Raw genomic sequence first — 25786 nt, 5'->3', positions numbered from 1 at the left:
TTGACAAAAATGATAGTCACCATTAAAAAAAGAAAAAAAAAAAAGCCTACTTGAAACACTGATTTTTTGAAATGTGTAAATGGCTTCCTTTACCACCTCTCAAAAAGATGTAAAGATCTATGTTTTGATATTTTAATTATATTTTCTTTTTCTAATTAGAGTGGAGGAGATGTTTCTACAGCTTAAAGAGGTGCATGAGAAGGTATTTTATATCAAGGAGTCTTTACTCTCCCTGGACAGCCAGCTAGGACATCTGCAAGACTTGTCTGCCTTGACAGTGGACATCCTGAAAGTCCTTTCTGCTGTAGACACCTTGCAGGTGGAAGAAGCCTTACTGGCTGACACAAAACATCAAACCTGTAGGAAGCTGCCACATAGCTGGAGCAATGCACTCTGTTCTGAGACCTTGAGCAGCCTGGAATGTTTGTATGACAAGAAATACCACTACTACAGCATGCCACCCTCCCTCTTACGGAGCGTGGTAAGGAGTCCGTGTCCATCAGAGTGCAAAGACCATGTATGGAGGTCTGAGAGTAACAAGGTGATAGAAGACAGCTCTCGAAAGGTAGAGATGGAAAGTGACACACCCACTTCAGGAGTATCCTCTGACACTAAGTCAACCCTTAGATATGGACAGTTTTTGCTGGTGCCCCCTGACCATCAGGGAGGGTCTTTGTCTGAAGATGTCACCTTAAATTTATCCTTTTTGAGCAATCCTGCCACGTACAAGGATGAAGTGGTCAGAGGTGACCTGCAAAGTAGCATTGTGATGCAGCAAAATTTACCAAGTGTCAGCCTCATTAGAAAAGAGACAGATTATCATTGGAGCCAGAGGGACTTTGCTATTCACTTGCCATCAGGAAGCACTAATGCTGTAGAGGCTGATCATCCCCTTGGTCACCAGCCACCACTGGATATTGAAGAGAGTGCAGCATCCCCCTGTGATGATGGGGAAGAAACTGAAGGTGGTTATGTGAACTGGGGGTTCTCTGAAGGTGATGAAAAAGGAGTTTTCATCTCAGGTTCAAAGAAGAAAGCCATGTACATACATTCCTCATATGACAGAGACAATAATTGCAAGCGCAGTCCTCCCAGGCATGTCCAGTTAATAAAATCAAAGTCCTCTTCCTACTACTCTGCCTGGTCACATCATGGCAGCAGCAGCATCTCTCAGAACAAGCTGAAACGAAGCACCTCCTTCTGGATCAGCCCACTCTGGAGGGACTGGAGTTTCTGCAGAAGCAACAGCTTACAGTTCCCTAAGAAAGAGAGATCATGGAAAACCTGCAAGGCTATAGGCGGTAATTATAAAACATTACACCTATACAGTACCTTTTACTGGAGAGTCCTAGACATTAAAAAAATCTTTCATTTGCACCGATAAGATATTAGCTGCAGTTGATGGTAGTAGCAGAGGTTCCAGAGTTACTCTCACATTTTTTTGTTGTGGGTCTGACAGTTGTTGGGAGTTTCTGAAGTGTGCCTGGTATCCAAGCTGCAACACACCTATGTGTCAGCTACCCTGATTCTCCCCTTCTCACGTGTTCTCTTTGTCTGTGGTTACACAGCTGAGGTGACAGAAGGATTGTGCTCACTCTGGGGAAATCTCTTGCCATGGAGATGCAATGCAAGAGTTGCAGGAACTAAAATAAATTACACAGTTCTGTGTAGGAGATACGTTAGCATTATCATAGGTCAGATGGGTGCATGGAGAATGCAGAGGTATTGTTTTTCTCTTCATATATACCTATTATATATATAAACTCACTTTTGTAGTGAGTTTAAATCCCTCCCTGTCCACCATGAAGTTTGCATACCAAGAACTAAAATACAGCAAATTCTTGTTCTAATTATGAATAATGTGAAATGATGGGTAACTTTTCTTGGTTTATATCTTGTGATGGTGCACATCTGTGCTTTAGCTTGCTTTAGAGATCTGTCAGTTCTCTGTCTTTATCTTAGTGAACAAAACTCTCTAACTTAAAGGTGGTTTTTTTTGACTCTTTTCTGCAGAGTCTTTACAATCCAGGGAGCTACACCACAGTGAGGCAGCAAATGCAAAACAGCAAAACAGAGACAGAAAGTCTGGGAGAGGAAGGAGGAATCAAAAACCCCTTCAGGTGCCGGTATGACCAGATGCAAGAGAATCACATATCTCAAAACTGTCTTTTTCATTCGTTAAGGGCAGTTCTGCAGTGTGATTTAATTGAAAATGTCTACATTTAAAATGCTGCACACGAATTGGGGTATCTCTTGTGTGTGTCTGGCTTTGGTTCAATTTTCCTTTTGTTTGAAATATGTGGGATTTCCCTTTTGAACTTGTTGATGCTCTAGGGACTTTTCTAGATAGTGTAGTGGGTGATACTGATTTTACGCAAGAATAAATCAGTCCTTGCACTTCAGTTGGCAGGAGAACTTGAGGAGGCTTTATAGAATGTAGGATAGGCTGAAGGGGTGGCCATATCCAGGTGGTATACAACTGTAAACAAGCAAGCTAGGCCTCATAAGGTTATCTCCTGCCTGCAAGAGTCCCACAGAGTTTTCTCTGAATCCATCAAATATTTAGCATGTTGCAGAAAGCATATTGATTGTGTCATGTGTATGGAGCAACTTCTTGGAACTGTATCTGTGTGTTAATATATAAAAATCTATTTATAGAGCTTTAATGAAATTCCTAGGGTCTTTGTAAACTGGAAAGAGTTATCACTGTTTAATAAGATGAATGCTGAAGACTGTTTTGTTTACATAAGATGCTCAGGTCAGCAAAGACTCAAACTTTGAGATCAAATACCTCAAATATATTTAAATTGAGTGAGATCTTTTATCAGTTGTATTTACTAGACAAATGCAAGGTGTCTTCTGCAACTTGTAACAAAAAACTGGAAAAACTGTTTCTCGGGAGTATGTTCAGTTGTTGGCATTTTAGTGATGCTCTGAAAGGCCACAACATAAGCTGTCAGAAAAACTGAAGAGATGCTAGTTATCCTGTAACTTGTGTATTGTTTTGTCTCTATATTGCCAGGTGATTACAGTCGATGATTGTCCCCAGAACACTCAAGTGATCTCAGAGCCTGCAGAGATCAATGTCTGGGATGAGCAAGAGAAACACAGCAAGAATTGGCTCACTGTGTCTAATTTCAGTCAGCTAAGTATGTTACATTTTGCAAACAGTGAATTTCAGAACAGCTTTTAAAAAGAAGCAGTAAATACAGTCCACAAATTCGAAGTGTCATCCACCGTTTTCACCTCATGGCATAATTTCCACAAAATTAGACTTAGGTTTCAGGCACACGTGGCTTGGTTATTTGCCGCATCATTGAAGAGGATTTTAGGTTGGATGGAAGGTCAGTTCATTCCTTCTGGGAGCACTGTCTGTCTTGCATGGGAGGCAATAGTGCTGATCTCAGGACTAAGTGGGAAGAAGGAAAGTGATGTCTTTGTCTCCTCTCCTGAAGTATCTTTTGAAGTGACATCCTGGCTAGTTGTAAAAATAAACTTATGATTTTCCAGGACATTTGCACTCACAGGCAGTGCTGCGGTACTGCATTTGCTATCAGAGCCCCTACTTGCATTATTCATTCCTCATTGCTCAGAAACACATCCTCCAAACGGAAGATATGAATCTGTATTGTCTTTTTTGAAATGTAAAGGCATGACATTCTTACTCTTCTTTTAGCAATTCTCCATCTCTTTCATTTTCAGAAGTCCTGTGTATAGTTCATCTTGTCTTTCAGCTTTGTTGTGATGTAGCTCACTGGTTTTATCCTGAGAGCTGCTGGGAGAAGTACTGAGGAATGGTGTGACTCAGTGCCTCATGGTCTGAGGAGGGCTGCGCTCCTCCCAAATCTTCTGACAAAGAATGGAAATAGTCTGGTTCATCCCTATGAAATTCTGTTATTGTTTTTATAAATTGTGGGTTTGCTGGGACAATATGGTATATACATGTTTATTTTAAGGCACTGCATAGGTATTTAGTTTATAGTGATAGAGATATTTATTACACCCTGAAATAGCTGACATGCTCTTTTGGCTAGGTCTGGAACGTCTCAGTTTCACACACCAGAAAATGAAAAATCAAGACATCAGTAGGCATACCATACCATTCTGTGATTACCTGGGACATTCTCGAGAGGTAAGACCTGAGATTACACCTCCTAGTCCATAATTTTGGCTGGGATGAGCCTAGGGTAGCTCTACTGTCCCTAGATTTGCCACTACAGATTCTTTGTCATGACATACCTCTTGGAGAGACAAGGAACTTTTTTGTCTGCTGGCACAGTGTATGTGTGCGAGTAAATGAATAATTTAACGTCTATTAACACTCTACTAAGATTATCAAAGTAAGATATTATTGAATCACAGAGTGGTTCTGAATATGAAGTTAGTCAGAAATGGCATGTGGGTTGATGTTTCATTAGACAATGTGTGAGCACACAGCTTAGTCCTGAAGAAACTGTGGACAAAATGGCTCAGAAGCAAATTTTGGAAAGTTAGCTACACAGTGTTCACTCTATCACATAAAGATAGTTATTTCTTGCAAAGGAGTAGTTAAATATTGATAATAATTGCAATATGTGGATTTCTTAACCACTGGCTTATGAACACATATTGTATGATTTAACAGAACTGATTTGCAGCTCCATAATCTAAAGGTCCTCTGCCTGTGAAAACCAGCATAGGCTCATTGAATGCGATGGAGCTAGACCAATTTGTATTTCACAGGTATAAAAGGAAATAAAGAGTAAGTTAGGAAAAGGAAATGTGAAAGTATCCTTTCCTTTTCATCTTCAACAAAAGTACCCTTCCTTGTCTGTTTTACTTTCGGCATTATTATTAAAATGGTGATCTTTCAAAGACTAGCTTATTTTTCGCTGTAAATGTTATTTCTTTTTTTTTTTTTTTTTTTTAATAAAAATAAATCAGACATTTTCAGATATGCCAGAGTTGTAGAACTTGAATCCCAAATACTAGGAAAGAGACTTGAATGTCAATTTTAAAATTGGTGGAGTTTTTATGAAAGAATGAAGAGAAACAGAGAAATAGAAATTAATTTACTGATTTTGTATTCTGTAAAACCTGAGCTTGAAGTATAAATCAATAAATCTTTGAAATGTTGAACACAAGATCAGATAAGAAAATAAAAGTAAAGTCAGGAAACCTGTGAAGGAACCAAGTCATCTGGTGCTTCAAAACTCATATTGAGATAGTCTTGGATAAAACTCAAGGGTAGGATTTTTTAAATTCTCAAAAAAATTCAGTGATTAATAGCAGTATTGGAGTTATGCTGAAACCAGTCAGTTTCAGAACACTAACTTCAAATTATTTATTCTTCCAAGATACAGTCTCCAATACCCACTGAATTATTATGCCTTATGAAAGTTTATATTTATCACTAAGCCGTAATAAAATTGCTTCATCCAACTGTTCCACTTATAGTATGATATATTTTAAAGAAATCTCTCTTTCCTAAAGTGGTACTTCTCAGATTTATCCACTGCATACTAGTAGTTCAGGAAGGAATCCCTACTGATAGTTAGCAGTGAGCAAAGCAAGGGTGTGTAAAGAAAGGTTTTTAAAAGATTTTTGCATCTGCAGAGCAAGCTATAAGGCCAAAATATGAAGAAATAAAAATAAATAAGTGTCAGATTTAATTAGAAGCTGAATTTTAGTTGGTTTATCTTTAAACTTAGCTGTCTCTGAACATTTTTTGGAGGGGCCTTTTTCTTTTGAGGATTGAAATCTACCTGACTACTCTTCAGAAGAATAATTCTATTTCTGACTAGCACATTAGGAGGACCTGGCTGACCCATTTTTTCCTAATACTGATGGAAGTTTAAAAGACTACTTGAGTTTTTTAACAAGAAGACCTGGAAAATATATAATCTAAATATCACCGGAAAGCCGCTCAGTGTGTCACCTTCTTCTGTTACAGAGGTTTAGAGTGAATTTTATTTCCAACAACTGTAAAACCTATCCCTAAACTTGAATTTTCTAACATAAAGTTCTCTAATACTGTCCTTTTTGGAACATCTTTAACGAGCTTTGTGAGTGTATTGGGGTATGGGTGGGTACCTGAATATTTCATTCAAATGTATGGAGGCAACATGGAAAGCTGCAGTGTGAGCTAATTAGTTTCATTTTAGTGTAGGTTTAGCAATGCTGTGATTCACCTGCCTGTCGGTGTCATTATTTATGTTAGCAATAAGCATATCAATAAATGTTTTTAAGACTGTAGCTTTTTTAACTGTGCAGTTTGTCTATTATAGTGATGTGCATATTTTACCAGTAAAAGTATCTTTCTTTTTTAGGGTTTGAGTAATAGAGTATTTGGAAATACGAAGAAAAGTAATCCGAACAGGAACTTGTCGTATGTATTATTAGCATATTAAGATACTCTTCAGATGTTTTCAGAAAGAGATATCCATACTGTCTGCAGGTTTCCACTTCAGTTTTGTTTCTTATGTGAAATGAATTAAGGCAATTCAGTTTTTTTAGATTCTTAGAGGAAGCCTTATTACTGGAGATAAAGGAAATCCATTTAAACAAAGTGTAGGATTTTGGGTGGAATACACATCCACTCCAGTTCTAATAATAATGCAATTTTCTATTTTGGTCACTAAGATGACAGTTAGACTTCATGATCTTAAAGGTCTTTTCCAACCTTAACGATTCTATGATTTTGTGCTTTTATGACCATCTTTAACGGACCAATTTTCCAATCTAGTGAGCATGAAAAGTTGCATTTGCTTTTGCTGTGCAAATTTTTTGTTTCCTTTTTAATAATTAAAATACTAGCAGCTCCTGAAAACTTCTCTCACTTTCTGATTAATCTCTTTTGTGATGAGTTGCATAAAATATGAAATATTTAGCATAGTTTTCTTCATGCATTTTCAAAAGTTATTAAGCTTTGATGATATTTGGTGAAAGTATACTAGTTTCACAAGTGGTTTCCATCCCCCCAGCTTGATTAATTATTATCTTATTATTACGAGTATTTTGACCATATGCAGTGCTGTCTCTATGTTTCCTTTTCTTTTCTTTCTTATTTTGTTCATTTTCTTTTAGATCACACTTGTTTTGTAGGACTGTAAATTTAATAAATAAAAGATACTAGAAAGCTGTCACATCCTGTGTGATTTCACCATGAGGAGAGGAGAAAGTGCTTGTTTGTTTGTTTTTATGCATTCTGGTGTGTTTGGGAGAGGATTGTTTTGTTTTTTTTTTACTCTGACTCATTTATAGGAAGTAGACAAACTGCATCCTTACCAGCAGGATATACAGGCTCTTAAGTGGCCTGATTCTGTCACTTAGTCTGTTGTCCTCAGTAGGGATTCTCTGGTCTGTGAGGTGAACTTATCTCCTCTGTTCTGTGAAAGACTCCTTTGATGTTATTACTGATGCAATAGTCTTTTTGTATAAGCAGACTTGTTAATCCAAAAGACCACCAATTTAAAAAGTATGTTTTTATACATACAGAAGTGGTGGAAATGATACATCTCAGATGTTAATACATCTCAGCATTGATTAAAAAATAAACCATTGTGTATGTGATTGAAGGGTCTGTAACTGATGCTGTTATTGCCGTGTAAAAGATATGAACAGCAGTGCAGAATCAAGAGCAGCTCAGCATAAAGTAGAGAAGGAAACATACAGAAAATGTGTCGTATCTTCAATACCTGAAGGTGGTTTGCTGATTGCTGCCTCGAAGAAAGTTGTACTGACAGTTATTTTGTTTTATGACTGCTGATCAAACCTTTGTGAGTTTAACCTTCACATAGATCACGTCTCTTTATATGTGGTCAATGTCTACCAGTATTAGCTTAACGATGGAAATTTCAAATTAAAATATCAAGTATTTGTTTTTAAACAGGTTGAGAACTTCAGAGGAAACTGACAGTAAGTTTTTCATTGCTTGTCACTCCTTTTAATTCCCATTTGCAAATCTCACTCTGACAATTCTGAAGTACAAAATCCAAAAAGGAAGTTAATGTACTGTACTTAAGGGTTATAGGAAAATGTGCAGATACTGTTTCATTTTTTCGTGAAATAATACAAACAATTACAAACTTTAATTTCTACTTTAAGGTGGTTTTTTTTTTTTTTGTCAGGACATTTTTTTCTCATAATAACTGCTTAATCTTAAATGGAAAAATCTAATTATATTCTAGTCTGCCCAGTAATTTCAACAGGAAAAAACTCATTACGATGATGGTTCTGCTTTCATCCCTTACAGTATAAGAGACCTCCTGAGTTAAACCAGGATGTTAGTCTGAAGACAGATTGTGATATAAAATTTTTAATGTATGTTCGATTTTTCAAGTTGCAATTTTGTGTAATTCCTCCATTTGTGTCGTTTACTTGAAATTATGACATCAGTGAAGGACTGAATTTATTATATTCAATGAAGAAATTAAAGGTTTTACTGAGGAAATACTTTGTTCTTCAAAAGTAGAGTATTAACTTCACTTGTATTTGTTGCATTTTAGTCTCATCTTCCAGTTTTCCTGACATGACTCGTAGGTGAAGGAGGCTGAGCATCTGGGCATCTATCTCCTTTTGAGGCCAGATGTGGTGCAAAAATGAGTAGCCCTTAGTCTTGTCTCCCCTTCAAGTGCTGCTCTTTCAGGGTTCATTTCTGCAGAAAACACTGCAGTGCCAAAGCATACTGCAGCAAGCAGAGTTGATGGATCCAGCAAGAAAGAAAGCACAAGGAACCTTGAATCACTAAGGGCAGTGAAAATGCTGGGCCTTCCCCCAACATCTGTTGATATTTTTATATAAGATGTCTTCCTAGATAAGGAAGAATAAGCAAACAGAATACACCAAGAAGAAAAGTGTTAAGTTCAAAAATTTTCATGAACATTGTTTTGATTGTCTCATTTTTTTCAGAAGTAATAGTAGTACAGTATATATAGTTCTAAAATCTGGCATTTTGAAGGATTGTTTTCTAGCAGAACAAAACTGTTTCATCTAATGGGAACATGCTCATTAATCTTGGCTGTATTAAAAAAATCTTTCTGTAAAACCAAGATTTTTGGACCAAATTTGATCTGGTTGAGCCTGTTAAATATGTCACCATATAAATTGTTTGTCTGCTTGTATTTTAACAGCATAGATGCTGTGGGTTAATGAGACAGTGTTATTATAACTTTGGTTCAATAGTATAGTTAATGGAATGCTTAATGGTTTAGAATGGAGTTGAAAAAATCATGCCTTTAGGAGGCCAAGAAGCACGATGGACAGCAAAATTCTTTTGTTATCCCAGAGCTTTACTTGGTTTAACATGTCCTTGAGGTTAATAACACAATTTTCCCACCATTTTCCCTGAATAAATAAGTCAACTGTCAATATTACATTGATAACAGAAATCTGCCAACATACACTACACTAAAATGTAGTTAAAGCCAATTAGTAATTCTCCTCTTTGGAATGCTGAGACAGTAATTCTGATTAATCTGTTTCATGACAAACTCTAGGATGGAAGGAATTAAAAAACTCATGCATTTGTGTCTTCTATAATAATTAATACAATGATCCTTTAAACATTATTTCAGATATCCTCGCCTGCTTGAAAACATCTCAAGATTTGCATCATCACTACTCAGGTAAGGAGGAGGCACCAGAATAATAGCTGAGAAATTTAAGCAATTAAAAAGAACATTAGTCCTCCTCTTGTCATCTTCTGTGATTTTCATTTTGAAGAGTTGCACGATTGACCACTGCTAAGAAGGTTCTCTGTTAATTCATGCCTAAGACTTAAGTGAGAGAATTATTAGTTATTTTCTTGCTAATAATTGCTCTGTTCTGGGTATATATGGCAAATCCAGAGCAGAATGTTGATAATCACTTTGAAAATATCATTGGAAACAATGAATACACATCCAGTTCCTGAGAGGGTAGAAGAGGCACTCATTCGTTGATAGCTGTCACTTCCCCTCACACCTCCCACACCCTCCTTTGTACTTTCTAGAATTATTTTCTTCAGTGAACTGGTCCTGTACTACTTAATCTGTATTTTTTACCTATGAACTCCTGAAAATCTGACAGGGAACAGATAATTTGGATGCTGATTTTCTGCAGTCCTGTCTTTTCCTGAGCTGACTGTGCACAGATTATCCCACTAGGCATGGATTTCAGTTTTTCTCAGAGGAGAGATTGCCAGTAGATTGTCCACAGGACTTGGCCTCTGGGCCAAGGCAAGACCAGGCAAGACTGGGTTAAACCAGAAGTAATAGCAGCCTCCTTAAATTCAAAATCTGCATTGTTTTCACTGGGAATAACACCTCCTGGATTATGAATTATACAGGAGTAATTTCTCTGACACATTGGCATTGTTACAGTGATTAATTTGACCCTCATCAGGCTTACTATCTGAGATGAGGTAGGATTTTTTACCACAGATGAAAGTGGTTTCCAGTATGAGTTGACAAATATCTTGAGAAGTTGCAGTGTGGGTTTTCTTTCCTCAGGAAGACCTGAATAGAATTTAGCCAACTAGGTCCAAAAATTGGACACTAAAATCCTAACCGTATATCGCTTATGCATTACTTTTTTATCATGCTGATCAAGCAAATAAAATTCTGCCTCTCTGCATACCCAAAAGAATTAGATTTTTGTTGCTAATTCAGCAGCTGGTGCAAGTCCCATGTCGTGTGCCTTCTCAAGGTTGTAGAGTGACTGCTGGCAGGGTCTGACAGGTGGCACAGGTTAGGCAGCTGCTCTTTTCACAGCCTTGTCCCTGCTATGCACTAATTTCATGATCAGAGCATGCTCCTAGTCAGGCATCAAAAGAAGATCTTGATTTTCAGTCCATGCTCCAAGACTAGTCTGAAGTGCAGATCTTCTCAAATGAGGACCCTAATTCATGGGTCAATGAGTCATCAATTGCTCTGCCCTTCTGAACTCAATAATCTCTAATTTAATTCTGCTTAGAGAAATAATTTTAAAAGAAGGATAGACAATGTCCAAGCTTTGTGAGACTTGGCACCACAGCTTTCTCGGTTACTCTGCAGAGAAACACAACTCTACTGTGTTTCATTCTTATTGCCTAAAATCAGCTTTTAGAAGAAACCTCTAATACTCAATTTGTGAGTTTTAGCAGGCAGGCATTATTTTATTACTACATACTGGATGATTTAAGCATGCCAAATACACTGGTAATCAGTTTGCCAAAGTGCGCACAGAGGTATCTTCACTACAGCTTATATGTCAGCATTACATGATTATTTGTTTTTGCTCCCTGTATTTCTGTTACATATTCATGAAAATTCCCAACACTTATTAGCAAATATATATATCCTTATAAGGTCTCTGAGGGGCTTCATTGAGGATCGCCAGTGGTCTTCTCTGTCTGGAGCCCCTAAAGTGACCATTTTATGAACTTCAGGATGACTCACCTGGTTATAGAGTAACTTGCTGTTGTTTGGCTGGCTGCCTCCACTCCCTTCTTCGTTGTTTCTTCACTTTGCTTGGTTGGTTAGTTTAAATCACTTGGTTTAGCTATATGTAGTTTCCATGGTACATTCTGTTGCAAGTACTTTTAGATATTTTTGCATCTCCAAACCCTGAAATCACTCTCTGCTTTGGATGCTAGTTTTGCTTTTAATCATTGAGTAGGCAAATTAGATAGAACTGTAGCATCCAAGTTGCTTCCTAGTTCTACCCTCTTACCCTCTTTGTGGCTGACTTTACACCTCTCTCCCCTTTCCTGATAACTCAGTTATTGTGAGGACTGTATTTAGTTGAGTCTGAAGTTTTGCAGGTAATGTTTTGAAGCCTGAGTAATAAGCTGCTGGCTAGGAGATATAATAATGTTACTGATGTTTGACAAGAAACCCAGATGAAGAAACAGTGCTCTGTGCAAGGGAAGCTTGGATTTTCCTATCATGCCTTTCTAAATCTCCAAGTGTTTCTGAGCCTGATGAGACAGGCAGTGAAGGCAGTTGGGATCAGTGCATCTCATCAGCACATTGTCAATATTGCCGCACAGAAATTGGCAGGAGCAGAAAGCAGCAGCAGCCCTTCGTGAAATGAGGAGGATAAGGAGGTAGCAGAAGCACTGCTTATAGCAGGGTGCCAGAGGCTCTCCCAGAGAGCCAGTTTCTTTGAAAGGAAGGAATTTATGAATGGTGAAAAGAGCAGCAGCTGATGCTTATGAGATACCATGGGTATGTGTCCCGATTCTGGCCAGGACAGGGCTAATTTTGGCAGTAGCTGAGAGGCATGGCTAGGACCCAGAGGTTATTCTATACCACCTCATGTCATTTTCCAGGGACAGGGGAACGGGTTCCTTCTGGGTCAGGGTAGTGTGGCTGAGTTTCATGTATTGTCAGTTTCCACGTGGTGAGCATTTGCGTGTGAATTGTTTGCCTGTCTTGTACTCTCTGTTGTTAATAGTGTTGCTGTTACTGCTTGTTTTCTTATCTCATTGCCGTTTCTAGTAACTTGTAACCTCAGTAACCTCAGTTCATGATCTTTACTTTTCCCTCCATCCCACTGCAGAAGGCAGAGGAATGGGGAGTGGGCAGTAAGGAAGCAGCGCATGGTTTGGAGTGACTCAGTAGGAACACTAAATTGGGAGATACAGTTCCTAAACTGTGACAGTGTGCAAAGGGGAGTTGCTGGTTGGGTAGAGTGAATGGTGATCAAATCTGACAGGATCACACTGGCTTTGTACACTATAGTGTACTCCTTGGCTTTGTACACTATAGTAAAGTGCTGCCAAGTGTTTTTGAAATTCAGCCAGCTTGTTGATTCAATATAGCAGTGAAATCTATGTTGTTTGCAGCTGTTGAAAGAAACAACTTAATGAGACTTGCTCAGTCTATACCCTTTACACCAGTCCAGCTCTTTGGTGAGTACTAACTTCCTGGTTATGTTTTTTTTTTGCTTTATAAGTAGTTGGTGCATTATCTTTTTGAAGACTCTGTTTGAGAAATTGTCTTGGACTAATTTCAACAATTCTTCTTTCTGAAGGAGACAAACCATGTAAAACTGTAGTCATGCAATAATCTATGGACTTTGAAGGTTGTCTTGTCCATCTCCCTCTGTGGTCAATTCAGATCAGGTTGCTGACACCCTGTACAATTTCATTTTGAATACATCTATAAATGCAAATTCCTCAGTTTTGTTGGGCAACCTCTTCCAGATTTTAACTTACATAGCTGTGAATCTAGTAGTTTTTCCAGAATTTGTTGAGGTTTCCCTTGCTATAGCTTGCATCTGTTGGCATTTGTATGATTGTTGTCAACCTCAGAGATTAATCTAACTCCATCTTCTATATATCTAATAGGATAGCTGAAGTTTTCCCTTAGCCTTCATAACTTCATTCTCTCTGTTCCTCTTTCACATACAGACACAGACGTATATAGATGTGTAGGACATACCAACAAGAAGAAAAACAGATATTGCTCTAAAGGGCACTATTCCTGTACCTGTCACAGAAGACTCGTAGTCTACTAAGGAAAAAAGAACTGTGCTGTAACTGAAGAGTGGTAGAGAATAATCATAAACTGTTGGGAAGAGGTCTGAAATTAGCATGCAGTATTGACTTAGAGCAGCAGAAGTTCTGCCTCTAGACACTTGAGATCTAGGTACCAGCCTCTCAATGCGTAGAATATTTTGTCTCACAGCAACAAATTGCTGATACTTGCAGCATCATAGGATTTCTTGAGACCAGATTGCTGCAGATAATTAATATAGCTATGAGCATATTGAACATTCTAATCCTTGAAGCTTCCAGGAGATACCTTTCTAGGTATTAAACTGTCAAAAAGTAATAAAATGAAGATTTAATGTACAATTACAAAATGCTTCTAGTTATAGTTTCCTTATACAAGTGTCCATCTTTTATGTAAGACACTGTTGCAGTTGGTCTATTTTAAATAAAAATGTGTGCAAAATGCTGCATTCAATAGCATCTACATTTGGGCTTATTGATGCAGATATATTTGAGATTAGGAAAGAAATCTACTAGTCTGAATCCAGTTTATCATGGCTTATGCCATTCTTTACCATTTTGCAGATGTAGTTACCTCATCACACTTGCCAATGAAAACCTGTTTCTTGTGAATTCAAATTGCAAATAAAGTGAGTTGCAAGAAGGAAAGCCAGGTTTAAAAACTCTACATTTTTGCTTGTTTACCAACTGTGGCAATAGGAAGGTGTCTTGATTCTGTTGCAGACAGGAATGATACTATAACTACAGAGGGAAATAGAATATCAATGAGTTTAAGCTCACTAGTTTCTGCTTTCAGAAAAAGTGTTACTGTCAGGAGCAGAACATCTTAAACATTTGTGCACTGCAAATAACATTGGAATTTCTAGAAAAAAAGTAAAATCTTAGTTTAAGTTACCATTCTCGTAGGAATGTCCTTTAGAATCTAATTTCACTGGCTCATCTCACCGTGGCCAAGTCACCACTTTTTAAACAACTCAGCTTCTGTCTGCACCAAAAGGTGGCACTCTTGACTACAGTCTATTTTGTAGCAACTTCAAAATTTAAGGCGTTTAATGGTATAGTCAATAACTATTACATGCTCTGTATTTGCCTTGATGTCAAGATTTTTTTCATAGATTTATTTTTTAACTATTATTTTAAACTATTACTTTATTATTTTTAAACTGAGATTTTAATTTTTTTTTCTTAGAAATGCCAATGTTATTTGCAATGCACAAATATTTCAGATCTTCTGCTTTTGCTTTTTATTTGGGTGTTTATTTCTTTTGGGGGGTTTACTTTGTGAAACACAGTAAAAAAAATTACTGTGAGTGTTCCATAGATCATAATTAACTTAAAACAAGTCTTACTAAAAATTCGCATTCCTGTTAAGTGCATAAAGAGAAGAAGCTACACTCGGTACATTTAGAGTTCATATACTGGAGATAAAAATGGTAACTCTTTAAAAATATGTGCTTTTAAATGACTACTATAGACTAGAATATGTGAGCTTTATTTTCTGTGGAAGTATCCAGGAGGTCTTAAATTCATCTCTGTTTAGAGGTTAATACAAGCTCTTTGGACCACTTATTATTATTATATTAGAAGAATGTATGTCCTAAACTGTGTAAGTTTGGGCTGGAGAAGTTTTCAGACAGATGAACAGTTATGATAAAAAGGCTCTCTTTAAAAAAGTGTGGCTTACAAAGGTGTATAAAGTGGTATGTATATGAAAAGACGTCAAATCAAAATGCAGTTCTCTCCTGTTTCTGCAATATATGACTTTTGCTAACAAAACTTCCTTTTATTTAAGCTGGAGAGGAAGTGACAGTCTATCAGCTAGAAGAAAGTTCACCTATGAACCTTGATAAAAGCATGTCTTCCTGGTCCCAGCGTGGTATGGCTGCAATGATCCAAGTCTTGTCGCGGGAGGAGATGGATGGGGGTCTGCGGAGAGCCATGAAGGTCATTTGTACTTGGTCTGAGAATGATTTATTAAAGTTGGGACAAGTATTTATTGTGAAGTCTTTTCTGCCAGAGGTGGTTCAAACTTGGCAAAAGATCTTTCACGATGGCACAGTGTTACATCTCTGCCTGAGGGTGAGTTCAGAACTGAAGACACTGACTGGTCTAGCCTGATGTTATATTGCTTACATGTTCATGTCTTCAGCATGGCTGACATGTGGTTTGATGTTATCTTTCGGAAAGAAAAAAAGGTTTAAGGAAGATATATCTCCCATTTGTAAGCAGTATATAATCAGTGTGTGTGTGTATGCTTCTTTGTTTGTTTTGAAAATTCATGACACCTTTCTTCATGAAAATGAAAGTGGTGTTTACAACATTATTTATTTCAGGAGATCCAACAGCAAAGGGCTGCCCAGAAGTTAATCTATACCTTCAACCAAGTGAAGCCTCATAGTATTCCCTATACTCCAAGGTAAAGTATTAGGTGCCAAAGGTTTCTCTTTTCAGCTGTGTCCCAGGTCTAATTCAGCCTCCTTTTCCATAGAGGGTTGCAATGATAATGCAATGATAATTGCAATGATAATGAAAATGTCTAATGATGGCTAATAAACTTTTAAGAGGAAAATTAGGCAATTTGGAAGTAGCTGTATGTGGTAGCAAAATAAGCATACTGTTCCATAAACAAGAATTGCCTTTTGTACAATTAATATAAAACAATTTGACATAGCTCATTTACAGTGGGCTGTAGTAAATCAGGTTATGTTTTTTGTTCATAAACAAAATAAACTTTCCTGATTGGGTGCTCTGTTTTGAGAGTTATCAGACCAAGAAAGCCTTTGTTCTCTCTACCATTTCTTATGTCCTGCTGTTCAAAATACTCTTGCCAGGGAAGAAATTTTGGTATATTTACACTGCATCATGACTTTTGCTGACTGTGAGGATTCTCATTATCTTGCCAGCTCCTGATAGATAGTATTTATTTCTACAGGTTCCTGGAAGTTTTCCTCATCTACCGCCATTCAGTGAACCAGTGGCTGACCATTGAGAAGTACATGACCGGTGAATTTCGGAAATATAACAACAACAATGGAGACGAGATTACTCCCAGCAGCTTGCTGGAAGAGTTGATGCTGGCCTTCTCTCACTGGACCTATGTGTACACCAGTGGGGAGCTCCTTGTCCTGGATTTGCAAGGTGATTGCTAGCATGAGATAGCTATTTGAAACCAAATGAAAAGCAATTATTTCAAAAGACAGTTTAGTACTGAGGAATGGGCCAAATTCTCACTTACATGAGAAAATACAAAGCTCAGGAAACCCCTGTATATCTGTTTGATACTGATAAATGACAGTCTGTGGAAACAGTCTGTATTAATGTAGGTATAATAGGAAAATAATTTTGCTTCAAATGCCTCTAGACTGAATAAACAAAAGAACAGTTAGATAAAATGTACAGAAACATCTCAGCCAGCTCCAAAAAAACCCGCTCCACAGATTATAATGTATAAAAATACAATTGAAGTATTTTAATTTTTCATAAGATGTATAAAGAATACAGAGATTCAAGTGTACTCAGGTATACATGCACACTGAATGTATAGGTATATCTGTCATAAGAGTGTGAACTGCTATCTGCAGTTCTATTTTTTTAATTGTTCATATTAATAAATCCGTAAGCAGTTCACATAAACAGTAAGCCTGAATGCTATTCACAAAGTCTTTTGACTCCTTCAAAGAGCATGTGATCACTTTACCATACATATGTAAGTGGGATGATGGCATATCTCAAGGAGATAAACAGTTGACAATGTTCAGAAGATGAACATCACCCATCAAACCATATAAACACTATTTGTCATTTCTGTCAAGGGAAGTGTGTACGGGTAGTCAAAGACTTCACATATTTACATTTTACAGCATCCAGTAGCTGTGAGTTACAAAAAGACATGCTTATTAAACAATTAAGCAAAGCTATAATTCCATCCTTTCCTTCAGTGGTTTTAGCTGCACATGAAAAAAAGGTATAGAAGGAACAAGTGTGTCTTCACTGTAGCCTACAAGAATTTGCTTGAAGTTTGCTCCAGCTTCTCTTGACAGTTCCAGACAAATTGTGTTGACTCAAAAATGAAGAATTTAAATATCCAAGTAAATCTCAGTTTTCATCTCAAACTAACTTAAATCAGCTCTAGTTTGGGCTTTATGTTTATCTTTAATATTCTAATCTGGAGCTAAGGAAAAGTGCAAGGGCTACTCCCTTTGAAGTTCTAATAGGATGAATTTATATCACAATTTACTATATAATAGTAGAACCACCTCCACATACATACATATAGACTTAATTTTCCTAATTTACATCAACTGAAATGGCCTTCATTGCAATTTGGGGGCATTTCAGTCACATTATGGTATTACTGAAATCTTTATCCTTTTTTTTGCAGAATATAAATTTATTATATTTAAATAAAAATAATTGCATATCATGTGGTCATAGGATCAAAGATTTTTCATTAGTGTGAAAGCATAGTGATTTCTTCAGATACAAGAAAAGATGGTTTTCGTAAATAGTTGCATGTCAACAGTTGGGGAAAACTGCAATGTTATCACAATGAAATTTTTTTTTAATATGGCCACCCAGATGAAAAGAGGGATAACAGACCCAAACATCTGCACATCATAAAGTTGTGGCTTTTTGTGTGTTTGTTACCTTGAAGAGAATGTGTCTCTGAGAGTAGGCCTATTGATATCTGCAAGATCCATATCTGATCCTTTATACCAACTAAAATAACAGTGTTTTGTTGGTCACATTTGGCTTAGTTAGTTGAGCTTCAACATAACATTTACCGTATTTGCCTACACCTTCCATCTACACATAAATAAACCTCAAAGCAGCTGAAGGCAAGACTGTAATAAGAACTATACGTTTGCCAATACTTCGCAGATTTTTATATTTGTAACATTTTTTTTTAGTTCATGACCAATTTGACAACTTATGATCTACTGAAAATGGTTAATTACATTTTTGTTAAGTGCCAGATTATGAAATCGTTACTTTCTTCCTTTGTAACACACACACACTATTGATTTATTGTAGGTGTTGGGGAGAACCTTACAGATCCGTCTGTGATAAAACCCGAAGACAAAAAGTAGGTTTCTTTCTGGTGAAATTATCATTCATTTTAGACATTATGCCAACATTCTGTATATTTAGGATTTTTTTTTACATTTTGTGTGTGGGGTTTAATTATTTTTCCATGGTGTTTTGATTAAATGAAAGTATGATGCCAATGGAAAGACGATATTCTCTCCTGTGCTTTGGAGGACTGTAAGTGTCCCAGCTCTCAACATGAGGCAACAGGCATATGAAAGTGAGAAGAGTCTGTGTTGCTGTGCTGGGAGCATAAGGTCTTTCAAGGGCTATGAAGGGAAAGAAGGAATGGGAGATGGAAGACCTAAACAAGAGATGTACATCTCTTCAGAAATGTGTACCAAAGGAGGTAATAAGTAACTTGATTGTGGCAGTCTAGTTTCCCTTGCCTGGTGGGGCACTGTTTCATGGAGTATATGGGAACACAATGTCTTAAGAGGTTGAGGGGAAAGCCTCTTGCTCTTTCGTCTTTTTGATAGGCCTTAGTGTTGCATTTAAACATGCAGTGTGTTACAGTTTCAGAGCCGTGATATGGAGATGTGAAAACTTGCAAAAATTAGAGAGACTACACACACAGAAGTAGAAGCCTGCCCTCATGAATCAAATTTAGGGATCAGAACTATGGCCATTCTCCCATTCTGTGACCTTGCTCTTCGATAGTATTTCCTGTAGTGAGAGCAGAAACACTGGTGTTGATGGCTGCTCTGCTACAGGGTACCCTTCCTCAACTTACACGTCTCTCCAGATGTTCCTTGACATCCCTGCCCCCCTGCCCCGGTGCTTATCTTGGCTCCCTTTTATTCAGCTCATGTCATCTGATTGAAGGGAAGGAAGGAAGGAGAGAGGAGAGAGGAAGGAAGGGAGGGAGGGAGGGAGTCCAAGTAGATTTTTTTAATATCAATGGCAGCATAAACTGTAATAGTTATTGCTGACAGTGGTGCCCAGGCATTGACCACAGTACTTCACATGGCAACTCATCTTATCCTCTTTAAAAGAGAGATAATATTTATCTATACTATTTTGAACCTTATGCTTATTAGTGTCCTTCTGGATTATTTCTGTTATTAAACAATTTTTTCATGGTTACTAAAACTTGATCATACAGATCTTATTTTCACATTTTTTTTTATCATCTGCAAAATAGTCCTAGTTAGAGAGCAAGTGTTGATTAATTAAGCAAAACTAGCTTGATTTTCCTATATTCAGGAAAATCTTCAGAACAGCAAGTTATGAAGAAACACTTTCTAAAACAGTAGTATAAATAGCAATGTAAAAGCTCTGTTTTTTCTTTAACCTTAATTTTCTCACAGGAGAAACATTTCTGACAGAGGCAAGATGTGTTTTAAGTTTTCATTTGTAAATAAAATACTTAATAACTAGCCCTAACCTGTACACTGCCTCAAAAGTTGCTTTGAACTTGAGTTCTCCTAGAAGACTGTGAGAAAACTGGTGGCATTTGACTGATGGAGCTGATTCAAATTTTACTGTAACTTAGACTTAAATTATTTATCTTTTGCTTATTCAACTCCATTGATTTAGTAGCTCATGTCATTATCATGTCATGTCTTTTATTTTATGCATTCTGCATTCTGTGTTGAAATGGCAAAGGCATTTGCAAGGGCAAAGTGTGACCCCAAGCTCTGTGGCAGTGCATCGTGTCTTAGTTTTATATACAGTATCAAGACAAATATAATACATGTGTTTGGAAAGTATGCCTGATGCTTTGACAACACAGGCATATCCTGACCTGTTGTAAATCAGTGTAAGATCTTGCCTAGTGGACATGAGATAAAATGATAAAGGTATAACGTTCGTAAAAAGATTTCCTTTAAGAGCAGATGTAATCGAGGCACAGTGACAAGGTTTTAACACAGTGCAGTCCTTGCAGACTCCTGTACTACCCAAACATCGAGAAGACTTGCCTCATAGGCAGTACTCTGGATTCTTTTTTTAGCATGTATTATTTGCCAAATCTGCAACAAAGTGCATGCAAGTAAAGTTTTCAATGACATTAAGTGCAGATTCAGAGATGAGGAAAATAGTGTTCTGAGTTTCAAATGGGAAAGAACTGATACAATAGGCCTACTCAGAATGATGAGAGAAAAGGTAATCAAAAATCTCATTACAAACATGTGAAAAGGAGTCAGAGGTGCTAGATCTCTTAACTCTCCTTTTTGGAAGCTCTCGAGCAGATAGTGATGGACTGAAGTTTTTACTATTGAGGGGAAACTATGATCTCTGAAGCTACTCATTAGCATGTTTTGAAGAAAAAAAATCTATTGAGTTTTAGCAAACTGTGCACTTTCAGCCAAACAATTTCCAGTTGGTTTGCTGCCAGCAAACAAAACATCTGTATGAAATGAACTTCCATTGTAGAAATCTACACAACTGAAAGAGTTGGATTGGAAGCTAAATCTACAAAAATATACTGAATAAATTACTTGAACACCTCCCTGGAAAGGTGCTACTTGTCACCAAGCTCACACAGTCCTTTACCTTCTGTCAGTGAAGCCCTGTAAATATCCTATTGTCTGCTATAAACATTTCTAGCTCCAGACTATTGAGGAACACTCTCTGCTTCAGCACAGGCTGTGTAACCTGCTTGGACCAATATCAAACAATCTGGTAGGCCTTTATGGAACATAACTCTTAAGTAAGGTTCTGCAGAAAAGGAGGAAAATGTTTTGGTTTTTTGAGTGCATTAGCTCACATTAATGTACCCACTTGGGAAATAGAAAAGCTAGGCTCAGTATTTTTCTCTCACTGGAGAAACAGGCAAACCTTGATTAACCAGTAGAGTGACCCAAAGAGTTTATCTGGTCATTCCTGGCTTTACAGGTCTTGTATAGACAAACCTTAAAGTCTTCCAAGGACGGCCTTAAAAACTTCTCAGAGCATCTGTTTTCAATAGTTTTGTATCATGACTGATTGTAAGAATTTTTCTATTTTTCTTACTGAAGTGTTTCTTTCTGGTCCTGTCTACTGTCAACATAGAGAAAGAAAAAAATTCAACAAGTCTTCTTCAGAAGTTTTTTGATTTTGGTTTTGTTTTTTTTTGTTTTGTTTTGTTTTCTGTGTGTGTGGCATTGGTTTTTTTTTTTTCATATTAGACTACCCCCTGATCTTTACATGTCATGGTTTCTAGGCTGCTGATAATTTCCAGTTTATCCCCATATTTCTTGAAATTGTTTTCCAAACTTAAACACAGTATTCCTCTTGAACCACTGCCAGTAATGGGTAGAGAGGAAAGATTACCCCATACATGTTACAAAGAATATACTTGTGAGAAAATAGCGGTCTGTCTTGAGCTGTTTGTTGCATCTAACATACAGTTATTTTAGAGCAGAGGAAGTATCAGAGTGGTTGTGTGGCCTTGGAATTAGGAAAATCTTCTCCATTTCCTATACTTGCTCAAGCAAATACTTCGGTACATTCTATTTCTACTGGCGTTTCACCAGATTATAGCAAGGGATATAGATGATTATATAGGATCACATCATTTAAATTGTATATATGGGGCTTGATTAATAATTTACCTTTTGCCTTGTTTGATGTATTAATTTGTATTAAAGCATGATTAGACAAGTCCTTCAGAGGATCCAGGAGACATATAGTCTCTAGTGTCTGCCAGAAATTAAAGAGATACTAAGTTTTGTATGGTAGTTTTGGCCAATCATTGCTTTTCTCCTGTGTGAAAGTGAAGAGTTTCATATTTGAAAACTGCTTTCTTTAGAGAGAATATATTTTCGCTGGTGTGAATTACAGATAGATTTGAGAGAGAGAAAATCTTTTTCTATAGCTTCTCAGAACTCTAATAGATTTCAGATTTTAAAATGTGCTGTTTCCACTCTGCATATCATTAAAATAAAATACTAGCATTCGTAAAGTTTCCTTGGAAGTGTTTCTTGTGTGCTGTGTTCCATAATGTCTAGAATGTGAATTAAATTCTTGAGAATAATGGTGGAGCAATACTATAATTAATAACACTGATCTTTCAGACTACATTAAGAATCTGATATAATTATGTGGTATTTCTAATACATTTGTGCATATGGCTTGCTTCTGTTTGTAATTGTGACAGCTTCCTTCGGAATATGCATTACGCTTTCACAAATGGATCCCCTGGGAGCATTGTTGACTTGGTCAGTGTGACCAGTTGTGTGCACGCAGGTACCCCAGATACCAGGCCACAGCTAAGGATCTAAGAAAAGTTTTTTTCCAAAAGTCAAAACCACTAACAAATACAGTGCTAGTTCACACCAGGCAGATGCAGAGTGCCTGTTCTCTTGGTGCCATTTACAGCAACACCTTTCACATGTGCAATAAAACCCCAGGCTGCGTTGTCCCCCTGTGCTTTATGGCCTGCCTGGCACCCCTGTGGGGACCTCCAGACATGTCTGTGAGAACATTATCTTTTCTTGTAACAGGGAGTCAGTCTCCCTGGCAGGAAGGCAGAGTGACACACATAAAGCTATTAATGGAAAAAATCTTCTCCCAAGCAGCAAAGTTTCCCTGAGCGAACACTATTTTTTCCCTCCTTCTTCTGAAGGTTTTTCTACACTTACAGTCAGAGCACAGATACATAGAAATGAGCTCAGGAAGAAGCCAATAAATTTTAAAATTTCGCTTGTAAGCAGCATACTGTGGGTTTGTTTTTTATTTTATTTTTCTGTGCTGCATATTGATGTGACTAGGGCTGTGCTTGCTTTTGCCTTTCTGTTTTTAAATAAGGTGGAAATAAGTCCTTGTTAGTTCCGGTGTGTTCCCAAGTGCCCACCATCAAAACTGAAACCAAACTACTTGCTTGATTTAACAGAGTCACTCAGATTATAGCATACTTCATCAAAATGTCACTGTGTCCAGGTTCCCTTTGAGCATTTTAGCATGAACTGCTGGGTCTGTCCTGTCTCCCTTTTGAGAAAAAGAGAAGTGGTGTGGGTTACATGTAGGCTAATGTTTTAAAGGAACTGGTAGGTTTTTTTGTCTCAGAGCTAAGAAACTTGTGATGTATATTAATCTTTGATTGTCCTGATACAAAAGGCTAACTTATCTCTCATTTAAAAAATAAAAACCATTATAATCTCCCTCCCCTATAATATCTGCTTGATTTTGCATTCACTGATTTTTAATAATATTTCTTTTAGATCTGGAAAAATGGTATTTGGACCAGCAAACCTAGGAGAAGGTGCAATAAGAAACTTCATTGCAAAGCATCATTGTAACTCTTGCTGCAGGAGGCTGAAACTTCCTGGTAGGTAAAGTAAAGATTAATTTTTAACCTATGCATAATTTTTAAGTCCAGTAAAAGTAAAGGCCTAGCTGTGCTATAAAAACAAGAACTGAAATTTCTATTGAGCTGAAAGATTATGGTAAGCACAGTCTTCATGAGCAAGGGCTCTTTTGTCTAGCACGTAAGGGCTTGAGCTCACCAACCTTGTGCTGACATTCAGCATGAAAACTTCTTCTCATTGAATTGTTTCTCTTACTTTGCTAAATTTAGCCCAGTTTTCCGGAGTCATCACTACACATAACATCAGAAGTAATTTTTAGAATAAGAAAGAGTAACAATAGAAAAATTGGCAATGAATTAGCTGGGGAAAACTCACTGGATGTTTCCTGGTCCTGCAAAGGATACTGCACACTGCAGCCACTGCTTAGTTGTTCATGTTATATTTGGTAAAATGTGCTTCTGTTTGATGTGGGGCAGATTTTAAAGACTCAAAACCAAAATAAATTGCTTTCTGGATGACTTCAGGCACCATTTTTTTTTTTTAATAGGGTAAGCTCTTTCCTTTCAGTGCCTATGTGGAGTAATAATTGCTGTTTGATTCTGAAACAGAAACTGCAGTGTTACTGGTTTTGATTATTTGTGTCTGTGGTAGCTAGAGATAAAAAGGTGGAAAATCAGCTGAATAAATACAGTCAAGGAAGGTTAATTCATATCGGCTCACACCATTAAGTCCTCCAAGGGCTCTCATGTCCCTGGTTCTGATTTGCCCTACTGCAGATTTTCTTCCTCCTGGAAATAACAAACAGACCAGTCATTGGGTTGGACACGGCTCAGGAAGTACATGGCGTTCAAACGTTTACTTGGCTGCATTGTTGAATTTATTTTCTTGCCATAGATTTGAGAAGAAGTGACTACACATTGGAAATGGGCAGTCCAGCCTTCGAAACAGAAATGGAAACAAGCACCAGAGGAGCTGACAATGCAGATGAGCCTTTGGAGTATGACACGCGACTATGAAGCAGTGGCTCTGAGGAGAGCCCATGTGTTTGCATGCTTGAAAACTTGTCCATTATCACTGCCAGGGGTCAGTCCAAAAGCACAAAATGCAGATGTCTGAGTGGAGCATCTGTCTGCACTTGCTCGACACTATAGGCAAGGAATAAAAAAATTAACTTCATTTACTCCCCTTACATACTTTTGTGCCGGTCTTTCTTGTACAGGTCAATGAATTGCAAGGAGCAGGTCACCCCTTAGGTAGATGAACTGTCCCATCAGTGCCTTTATTTTTTAAATGTGGATTATGGTTCCAAACTATGCTTTCTTAGGAAAGTGACTTTGACAAGTTAATTTCAAAGGGGGAGTAATTTGTCGTTACTCTCTATACTCTTCAGTAAATAAATGAATGCATACACATGTGCAAGTAATTTGTTTTCAGAGTCAGAGCCCACTCAGCCCCATGCTCACTTTTCCTTGGGCATAGAAGGCTCTCCAGAAAATTCCAGAAATATTTCTCTTAACTGTTGATTGATTCAGAGACAAACCAGAAATATATGAGTAATGAATTAATAGTTTAAGCAATAGTCACTGATAAAACAGATAGACTGAAAAAAGTTGTAGAAACTTCACCTTGAATTCTTTTCACATACCAAGAAAAATGAACAATGAAGGGGCAGATTACTGGACCCACAAGCATCACTGACTTTTCTCATTCTGAGCTGATGAAGTAGATAAATCTATCATCTTTAATACAAATGTAAAGTATAATCTTGAATGTGATTTTGCTTTTAGGAGTTGCCTTTATATTATTTTAGCTTCTGAATGTTTTAAAGTTGCAATTGGAACAAAGATTTTAGAAGTCACAAAAAATAGTATGTTCCATTTGGTATTTAACTTGTCAATGTCAGGCTGTAAATAGGACTGTTATACAACAGTGGTGCAATTATATTTTGCAGCATCTGCATCTGTTTCTATTGATGTCCTCTGATTTTAGTTGAAGTTCAGAAAACAGA

At 37.2% G+C, this 25786-nt stretch overlaps 1 protein-coding gene across 1 annotated transcript in view; it reads left to right on the top strand.

Annotated features, from left to right (window-relative positions):
* Positions 1–24924, top strand: part of TRPM6 (transient receptor potential cation channel subfamily M member 6) — a 78873-nt gene extending 53949 nt beyond the window's left edge. Inside the window, exons 27-40 of the mRNA XM_050329055.1 lie at positions 160–1301; positions 2014–2126; positions 3023–3149; positions 4035–4132; positions 6309–6367; positions 7871–7896; positions 9555–9605; positions 12788–12853; positions 15252–15538; positions 15793–15875; positions 16392–16597; positions 18494–18545; positions 23692–23798; positions 24673–24924. Of these exons, the coding sequence (XP_050185012.1) occupies positions 160–1301; positions 2014–2126; positions 3023–3149; positions 4035–4132; positions 6309–6367; positions 7871–7896; positions 9555–9605; positions 12788–12853; positions 15252–15538; positions 15793–15875; positions 16392–16597; positions 18494–18545; positions 23692–23798; positions 24673–24794 (2539 nt within the window). The 3' untranslated portion in view covers positions 24795–24924. The remainder of the gene's footprint in view (positions 1–159; positions 1302–2013; positions 2127–3022; positions 3150–4034; positions 4133–6308; positions 6368–7870; positions 7897–9554; positions 9606–12787; positions 12854–15251; positions 15539–15792; positions 15876–16391; positions 16598–18493; positions 18546–23691; positions 23799–24672) is intronic.
* Positions 24925–25786: the final 862 nt, after the last annotated feature.

This window comes from Myiozetetes cayanensis, unplaced genomic scaffold, assembly GCF_022539395.1.
Source record: "Myiozetetes cayanensis isolate MyiCay16 unplaced genomic scaffold, myiCay2020 scf4, whole genome shotgun sequence".
In the NCBI taxonomy this organism is placed as follows: Eukaryota; Metazoa; Chordata; class Aves; order Passeriformes; family Tyrannidae; genus Myiozetetes; species Myiozetetes cayanensis.
Note: the sequence above shows the minus strand (reverse complement) of the source record. Positions and strands in the feature narration are given on the sequence as shown.